We start from the raw sequence: 9,787 nt of genomic DNA on the forward strand, positions 1-9,787 counted from the left end.
AAGCATTATTCACTACATTATCACGAGTTACCCATCTGTATCTCCTTTTTCAGCTCCACCCAGACAGATTGAATAGTACCTAGTGGAGATTCTGCCTTCCGCCATGCTCCCTAGCACTAGGTTCCCTCTTGAAAGCTTGTAAGCCAGTCACTTCTTGCCTTTGTAGTCCCCCACTCCCAATTTGATGCCTGATTTCTTGAAGGCTGCTTCCATTAGCATTGATTGTGGATTCAAGCAAAATAAAGTCTTTGACAACTTCAATCTTTTCACCATTTATCATGATGTTATTTATTGGTCTAGTTGTGAGGATTTTTGTTTTCTTTACATTAAGGTGCAATTCATGCTGAAGGCTGTAGTCTTTGATATTCATCAGTAAGTATTTCAAGTCCTCTTGGCTTCCAGTAAGCAAGGTTGTGTCAATCTGCATATCACAGATTGTTAATGAGTCTTCCTCCAATCCTAATGCCACCTTCTTCTTTATATAATCCAGCACAGATTGAGTAAGTGTGAAAAGAAACAACCTTGGAGGTGCATACCTCTCCTGATTTTAACCATTTAGTATTCCTTTGTTCTGTTCCAATGACTGCCTCTTTGGTTTATGTGCAAGTTCCTTGAGCACAACTAAGTGCTCTGGCATTCCCATCCTTTGCATTGTTATCCTTAATTTGTTACACACCATTGGATGTCTTTGCATAGTCAGGAAAGCACAAGTAAACATCTTTCTGGTATTCTCCACTTTCAGCCAAGATGATTCTCACATCAGCACCGATATCCCTGGTTCCATGTCCTCGAATTTGAATTTTTGATGCGCTGATGTGCTGTTACAATCATTTTTGAATGATCTTCAGCAAAATTTTACTTACAGATGATATTAATGATATTGTTCAATGATTTCCACATTCCATTGGGTCACCTCTCTTTGGAATGGACACAGATATGGATCTCTGCCAATCAGTTGACCAGGTAGCTCTCTTCCAAATTCCTTGGCACAGATAAGTGAGTGCCTCCAGTACCGCATCAGCTTGTTGAAACATTACCATTTATATTCTGTCTATCCAGGGAGCTTTGTTTTTCGCCACTGCCTTTAGTGCACCTTGGACTTTGTCTCTCAGTACCATCAATTCTTGATTGTGTGCTACCGTTTGAAATGGCTATAAACAGCTGTTTTCCCCTCATTTAAATTTAGGCCTACTAAGATTATTGACTGAGCACTGACTCTGCTCAGGTATCTACCTAAAATGCAATATTTATCCCTATTAAGCCCCATGGGCCAGGGTTATCTCCTTTGCACTTATGAAGAAACAGATTCAGAGATGTTAAATAAGTTGATCTAGGTCCCAGGACTGGTAAGTGACTCAGTCCCTCTGCTAGTCTCCTGCTAGGCTGGGAAGTGCTCAGCAGAGGTGAGACACTGCTGGTTTCTGCCCTGCAGCTGGCAGCCTGGACAACAGCCTGGACAACAGGGGTGGGGGGAATGGGCACTGATGTCCAGACAGGCACTCAGAGACTGCATCCCCTGCACCTAGGCCTCTTCTGCAACCGGACTTTTGACGACTATGCCTGCTGGCCAGATGGGTTACCCGGCTCCTTCGTGAACGTCAGCTGCCCCTGGTATCTGCCCTGGGCCAACAGCGGTGAGCCCCACCACTACATCTCTTCCTTGCCCTGTATCCAGGAAGCTGAGGCGTGGGGGTGGGTAGGGCTGCCTCCTTTTATCAGAGACACCGCCCTCCCATCCCAGAATGTCTTTAGGCCCCCAGTGAGTGGTCTTCCTGTCTTTCCTGGGTGGAGGGCAGGTGGTGGAGAGCATTGGGCTGACCAGAGGTGCAGCCTGGGCCACCTGAGGCCCGTGCTGGCAGGTGTGTGTGTACCAAGAGTCACACTAAGAGGAAAAGGCAACTCCCCTAATCAGTAGTCAAGGAAAAGAGTTCCATGGAGAAGGGAATAGGGATGTCATTGCTCCAATGTGCGTGCTGCTGCTGTTGTGAAGTGCCATTGAGTCAGTTCCGACTCATGGTGCCCCTGTATAGGGTTTCACAGGAGCAGCTGGTGAGTTTGAACCATCACCTTGTGGTTCAAACTGACCTTACGGTCTAGTGCTTATCCTACGGCACCACGCCAGGACTCTGCTGTGTCTGTATGCATGTATTTATGACAATATGTATGCTGCTACCCCCTACCTGGTAGGGGCACCTAGTCAGGGGTCTTCTCAGGGACTCACTGATCAAACCCCTGAGGCCTTCCCCAACTCACTCCTGCCTACAGCAGAAACCTGGGTAGGTGGGAGGAATACTGGGGTACAGAGACCTACAGAGGCTTCAGAGGGATCCCTGACTGGAGGGATAGTTGATGTGCTTCCCACCTCCTACCCATCTATCCCAGGCTCCCATGGTGAGCCCAGCCCCAGGCAGGCACCATGGGGGCTAATAGGAGACAAGGACCTCACTTTAAGTTACTCACTGTCCCAATAAGGGGAGAAAACGAACTGCATAGATTATGATTTGTAGTGATCCTATATAGTGTGTCCAAGACTGTAAATCTTTATGGGAGCAGACAGCATCAGCTTTCTCACATGGAGCAGCTGATAGATTTGAACTGCCAACCTTATAGTTATCAGCACACAGTGTCATCAGGGCTCCTTATGTAACAATTGTTGTTGTTAAGTGCCATTGAGTCAACTCCGACTTAGCGACCCTGTATACCGTTTCCAAGGAGCAGCTGGTGGATTTGAACTGCTGACCTTGTGGTTTAGTCCAGTGCTGATCCTACAGCGCCACACCAATAGCTAATATTTATTGAACACATCTTTTGTACCAACTCCTGGACTAAACCACTGAATAACAAAAAAAAAACAAGTTGTCATTGAGTCAGCTCTGACTCATGAAAATCTCATGTGTGTTAGCATAGACTGTGCTCCATAGGGTTTCCAAAGGTTTGTTCCTCATAAGCAGATCACTAGGCCTTTCTTCTGAGGTTCCTCTGGGTAGACTTGAACCTCCAAACTGTTGGTGACCAGCTGAGTACAGTAACCACTGGTACCACCCAGGAATGCCATCTTGACAACTACCCATTATATATGTTATGTCCATTGTACAGATGAAGAAACTGACACCTTGGAAGGTTAAGTTGTTCACTCAGGGTGATATGGTAAATGACAGAGCCAAGACTGGATCCAGCCTATGTTATTAACCACTGTGCTTTGATGGGGCCTGAGACCAAGCAGAAACCTGCCCAGAAGCAAGTGGAGGATGAGGTCGTACTATGGGGAGTCCAGGGTCTTCCTGGAGGGGACAGGGCAACTGGTAGAGCCTGACAGGGAGCCTCACCTCAGCACACGGGACTGAGGTCAGAGGAGGCCCAGGCAGAATTCCTAGAGAGGCTCTCTTCTCCAGCCACTCTGTCACTACACCCACTTCACACATGGCAAGCCCTGGTCTGGGCAGAGCCTGGAACCTACTATACACGGCATTCTGTGCAAGGCTTGCTGTAAGCACATTACAATGGACACTTATTTAATCCTCACAACAGTGTTATGAAGTAAACACTCCTTATCTTCCCATTTTACAGATGAGGAAACAATGGCCTAGAGATGCTAAATGACTTTGCCAAATTCATACGGCTAGTAAGCAGCAGACCCAGGACTCAATCTAGGAGTCTGCCTCAGAGTCAGTGTGTTTAGTTGCTATACCAGGCTCCCTTGTGTGTGGGTAGGGGGCATGGAGACAAGTGAATGCCTGTCCTAGATAAGAAAATCTGACCCCTCTATCTAATGGTTCTGCTGACTGTGTGAACTTGGGCAGCTTCCTGGACCTTTCTGAGCCTTGGTTTGTTCATTTGGAAAGTGCCATCCAGAGCTGGGTGTGTTGGGTGGATCGTAGGTCCTCAAGAAATGGTAGCTGTGATTTTTTTGCCACCCTAATCCACTGCAGCCCCTCCATACACACATTTTCTGTGGTTCCCGAAGGTTTGGAACCCAGCGGTTGGGCAGCTTCTGTGGGCCTCTAGACCCCAGGGAGCCAGGCCCAGGACAGGGCTGATCATTCAGCACTGAGCTGCCCCCAGCTCTGCCTGCTGCGTACAGCTCCATCCATCACCTTTAATTTTATTTGAGCAGGAAATAGGTCCTGGTGGTGCCCATTTATGAGTGAACATGGTTTTATTGCTTTCTCCGTGAAGATAACCGCCAATGCACAGGCCCCCTGCCAGTCTTCACGCGTCCCCACCCCCCGGCTCACTAAGCTAATTTACTCCCTTTCTGACACTCAGTATCACCAACACCGCCTCCCTCTCCCTGAGTTAGGGACCCGCAGAGACACCATGAGCTACAGTAGTGTCAGCAGTATCTTGAACTCTCCTGGCCTCTCCCCTTGGCAGAGCTGCCTTGGCCCCTACCCAGGGCATGAGGCAGTAGTTGGAGAAGTTCTGGAGCTTTCTTGGCCTAGTCAAGTTGTAGCCCGTGGAGAAACTTCTCAGTGTGTTTTGGACGGGGGAAGGGAAAAAGGGAGCTATGTCAGGCAGGACCCCAGCAGAAAACATTCTAGCTAGAATTTTGAAGAGGATTTTAAATCCCACTTACAGAGACTGGGCAGGGTTATTGTTATTAGGTGCCATAAGTTGGTGCCGACTCATAGAGTTTCTGGGGCTGCACATCTTTGTGAGAGCAGAAAGCCTCATCTTTCTCCTGTGGAGTGGCTGGTGGGCTTGGATCGCCGATCTTGTTCACAGTTCAGTGTGGTTATTCTACAGAGGGGCCAGAAATATAAAGTACCCAGGGGCTATCATAGCAGAAAACCTTACCATCCTCAGACCTGAGTAGCAGAGGGATAGGAACGAGGTGACAGGGGCCCCCTGAAGGCTGGAGCTATACAGAGAGACCACTCAGCAGAGCTATGACCATCAGAACCTCAGAACCAAGGCAAGGAGAGAGCAAGGAAGGAATACTCCAATCTGCCTCTCCTCCTACCCTTCTGTCTCTTGTTGGTACCTCCCATTGACCAAACCCACTAAAGGGCAGGGAGTCCAAATGATGCTGTCCATGGGGGTCTGATCAAGGCAGAGGAGTGAGAGACTAAAGAAATAATTAAATGCAAACCATTTACTGGGCATGTGACAGGAGTTAGGGATGCTGTGTGTATGTGAGAGAGAGGAAGAGAGAGAAAGGGAGATGCCTTCCCACCCTGCCCCGCTTCTGGCCGTAGTGCTGAATGGGTCAGCAGTCCTCAAGGAACGGTGGGTCATGAAATGGTAAGTCCTGGTTCTGCCTTCAACCAACTGTGTAATCTTAGGCAGCTCACTTCACCTCCCTGGGCCTCAGTTTCCTCATCTGTAAAATGGGACCATAATGACTTCTCATATCTGTGGTGGAGGAAGGTCAGAGCCATGTCTTCTGCTAGGGGTGTGGCATCAGGAAGGCTTCCAGGGAGAGGTGACGTTGGACTGGACCTGAAAGGACAATCAGATGGAGAAGGGAAAAGGAGAGGGGAGGATACCCAGGCAATGCTTTGGAGATGGGGGCAAGTCTGAAACCTCAGGGCTATATAGTGTCCCAGGAACTCCAGCCAAGCTCTTGAATTCTGATTTCTCTAATCAGAATTTGAGACTCAAGATTAAGCTAAGAGAGCCGGAGCAGATGAGCCAAGGAAGGAAGGCTTTCAAAGGAAATGTCTAGTGTAAACAAGATTTCCGAGGAGACGGTTTGAGTGCTGCAGAGAGCCTGTTGGCTGCCTAAGGGCCCTTCAAAAGCCTCGTTTGCCCACAAACAGCTGATGTGCTTGTTACAAATCATTCCAGCCTCATTAGCTGCACCCCCCTCCTGATCCCTACCTGTTTGTTAGTTTAGTTCTAATTATATGAGAGTCGTAAAATCCTTTTTAAATCACCAGTCGTTCACAATTCTTGGAAACTCTGACAGGTACCTCCCCTGAGTGACGTTGAGCTGGGAGCTTTTACCACAGCCCCAGGGTTGCCAAGGGAAGATGGGGACTCGGTGGAGTTCTGGCTGAGGTGGTGTCAAAGTTCCTTCTCCAGACCCGATGAAGAAGTGCCCGTTTAAGAAATTGGGGTCAGGGAGGTAGCAAGGACTGCAATGTGGCTACATGTTAAAGACTTACGATGCATCAGACGCCTTACCTTGCTGGCTGCCCTCGTTGCCAGGGAGCAGGAGCTAATGGATTCAGAGCAGCTCTTCACAGCCCTGAGTGTCCATAGCCACGTGGAATGGCGACTGTTAGCTTGATTATAGATGCCGCAGTAGTTTCCGGTAGGGGAAGTGTTTAATTGGGAGTTTTATTTCCAGCACCAGGGTCTGACTTAATAAAAGATTCCTGGGCCTCCTAACATTCAGCCACCTCCCTGTGTTGACAAGACCTTAGCCATCCCTCCAGCTGTGATTTATCAGTTCCTCAGTGGCCAATCACCCTTGACTGTCAGATTAGTGTACTGTGGTGACCAGCATGTAGTGATGATGCTGGAATCTATACCACTGATATTTCTAATGCCAGAAGGGTCACGCATGATGGAAACATTTCCCCAGAGATTCTGTGCTTAGACTAGAAACCTGGTGATACACTGGGAGAAAATCACCAGTGAAAATTTTATGGATAGCAGAAGTATATTGTCTGATACAGTGCCGGAAGATGAATCCTTCGGGTTTGAAGGCATTCAAAATACGACTGAGGAGAAGCTGCCTCCTCTAAGTAGTGTCAGCCTTAATGATGTGGGTGGAGTAAGACTTGTGGGACCATCATTTACTGATGTGACACAGCTCAAAATGAGACGACACAGCTGCAAACACCTATTAGTAATTAAAATGTGTACAGAGTATGAATCTAGGAAAATTGGAAGTTGTCAAAAAATAAGTGGAATTCTTGAAGATCAATATCGCAGGAAAATTATTAAGCTGAAATGGACTGGTATTATTGATTTTGATTAAGACATCATATGATCTACTATGCTGGGGATGACAAATTGAAGAACCGCAACACATTAATAGTCAAAACAAACATTTAAAGTTCTATTCTGAAAGATAATGCTGTCAGTGACAGGATAATATTCATATGTCTGAAAGGAAGACCTGAGTCCTGGTGTGGCACTATAGGATAAGCACTGGACTGCTGACCATAAGATCAGCAGTTCAAACCCACCAGCTGCTCTTTGGAAATCCTATACAAGGTTGTTATGAGTCAGAACCAATTCAACAGCAAACAAGGAAGACCAGTTAATTCAACTATTATTCAGATTTATGCACCAAGCACTAATGCCAAAGATGAAGAAATTGAATATTGTTACCAATTTCTACAGTCAGAAATTGATCAAACACATAATTTGGATGAACTAATAAGTATTGGTGATTAGAATGAAAAAGTTAGAAGTAAAGAAGGATCAGTAGTTGGAAATATGGCCTTGTGATAGAAATAACACCAGATATCACGTTTTACAAGAACAACCAAAGAATGACCTATACCTTGGAAATTCCATTTTTCAACAACGTAAGTAGTGATTATACAAGGGGACTTACCAAATGGAATGTGAAGAGCTCATATCTGCTCTATCTGTGTAAAGAGACCTTGGGGAAACTTGATATCACTAGATAGAACCAGGACTTTGAACAGGCTCAAACTGACTCAGTCACAGACAATAAAATGAAACCAGGACAAACTGGAATTTGCTAGAATGCTAACCAGAACAAATAAAAATTATGTTCAAAGCCCCAATCAGAACAAGGCCAGGGCCTGACTGCACAAAAGACCATCAATTGCTGATCTGCAAGTTCATGTTGAATCTGAAGAAAATTAAAACGACTTCATGCGAACCAAAGCACAACCTTGAATATATCCCACTTGAATTTAGAGACCATCTCAAGAAGAGATTTGATTCATTGGACACTAATGACTGAGACCAAGCAAGTTGTGGAAGGATATCATATATGTAAAAAGTAAAAAGTCATTTAAAAGACAGAAAAAAACCCAAAACAAAATGAATGTCAAAAGAAACTTTGAAACTTGCTTTAAACCTTGCTGAAGTAAAAGGGAGAAATGATAAAAATGAAAGAACTAGACAAATAATTTCAAAAGGTGGTGGAAGAAGTCAAAATAAAGTATAATGATATATGCAAAGACATATATCATTATATGTTTGAAAACCAACATGCTTGGCATTTCTGAAACTTGAAGAACTGACGAAGCTAGTTGCAATTCAGTTCGCTAGTTGCAATATTGAAGGATTCTATGGGCAAAACATTGAATGATGCAGGAAGCATCAAAAAAAGATGGAAGGAATACACAGAGTCACTGTGCTAAAAAGAAGTGGTTGACATTAGAAAATTCAGGAGGTAGCATATGATCAAGAACCTATGGTATTGAAGGGAAAAGTTCAAGCTACACTGAAGGCATTGGCAAAGAAAACAAACAAAGATTTAGGAACTGACAAAATACCAGTTAAGATGTTTCATCAAATGGATGTAATGTCGTAAGCAGTCAGTTATTTAAGCCAAAAATATTGGAAGGCAGACACTGGGCCAACTGATTGAAGGAGATCCATATTTGCGCCCATTCACAAAAGAAAGATGATCAACAAAATGCATAACACCATATTAATACCATACACAAGTAAAATTTTGCTGAAGATAACTTTAAAACGGTTTCAGCAGCAGTACATCAACAGGGAACTGCCAGAAATTTAAGCCTGATTCAGAAGAGGACGTGGACTGAGAGATATTGTTGATATAAGATGGATCTTGGCTGAAAGCAGAGAATACCAGAAAGATGTTTGCCTGTGTTTTATTGACTACGTAAAATTCTTCAGCGGTGTGAATCATAATGAATTATGGATAATGTTTAAAGGTTGAGAATTCCAGAACACTTAATTGTGCTCATGAGGAGTCTACACATAGACCAAGAAGTAGTCATTTGAACAAAACAAGGGGACACTGTGATTTTAAATCAGTAAAAGTGTGTATCAGAGTTGTATCTTTTCACCATATTTACTTAATTTGCATGCTGAGCAAATAATCTGAGAAAGTAGATTATATGAAGAATGTGGCATCATTCTTCTTGGAGAAAGACTCATTAACAACATGAGATATGCAGATGACATAACCTTGCTTGCTGAAAGCAAGACAGACTTGAAGCACTTACTGATGAAAGTCAAAGACTGCAGCTTTCAGCATGGATTATTCCTCAACATAAAGAAAACAAAAATCTTCACAACTTCATGATGAGTGGAGAAGAGACTAAAGTTGTCAAGGATTTAATTTTACATAGATCCACAATCAATGTCCATAGAAGCAGCAGGCAAACAAAGCAAATGAGGTATTACATTGGACAAATATGCTGCAAAGAAAGACCTCTTTAAAGTATTAAAAAGCAAAGATGTTACTCTGAGGATTGAGGTGAGCCTCAGCCAAGCTGTGGTATTTTAATTGCCTCATATGCATACTAAAGCTGGATAAAGAGGATAGGAGAAGAAATGATTTGTTAGTTAGAATATTGAAAATACCATGCATTTGTTAGTTAGAATATTGAAAATACCATGGATTTACAGAAGAATGAACAAATTTGTCTTGGAAGTGCTGCTAGAATACTCCGTAGAAGGGACGATGGAGATTTTTTTGTCTTACGTACTTTGAAAATATTATCAGGAGGGCCTAGTCTCTGGAGAAGGACATCATGCTTGGAAAAGTAGTTTCAGCCAAAGAGAAGACGCTTCAATAAGCTGGATTCACACAGTGGCTGGAACAATGAGCTCAAACATAACAACGATTTTGAAGATGGTGCAGGATGGGCCCAGA

At 44.4% G+C, this 9,787-nt stretch overlaps 1 protein-coding gene across 1 annotated transcript in view; it reads left to right on the top strand.

Annotated features, from left to right (window-relative positions):
• The window catches only part of GLP1R (glucagon-like peptide 1 receptor), a 59,192-nt gene that overhangs the window by 11,301 nt on the left and 38,104 nt on the right, over positions 1 to 9,787 (top strand). Inside the window, exon 3 of the mRNA XM_006860580.1 lies at positions 1,527 to 1,692. Within this exon, the coding sequence (XP_006860642.1) occupies positions 1,527 to 1,692 (166 nt within the window). The remainder of the gene's footprint in view (positions 1 to 1,526; positions 1,693 to 9,787) is intronic.

Source organism: Chrysochloris asiatica, unplaced genomic scaffold, assembly GCF_000296735.1.
Source record: "Chrysochloris asiatica unplaced genomic scaffold, ChrAsi1.0 scaffold00038, whole genome shotgun sequence".
Classification (NCBI taxonomy): domain Eukaryota; kingdom Metazoa; phylum Chordata; class Mammalia; order Afrosoricida; family Chrysochloridae; genus Chrysochloris; species Chrysochloris asiatica.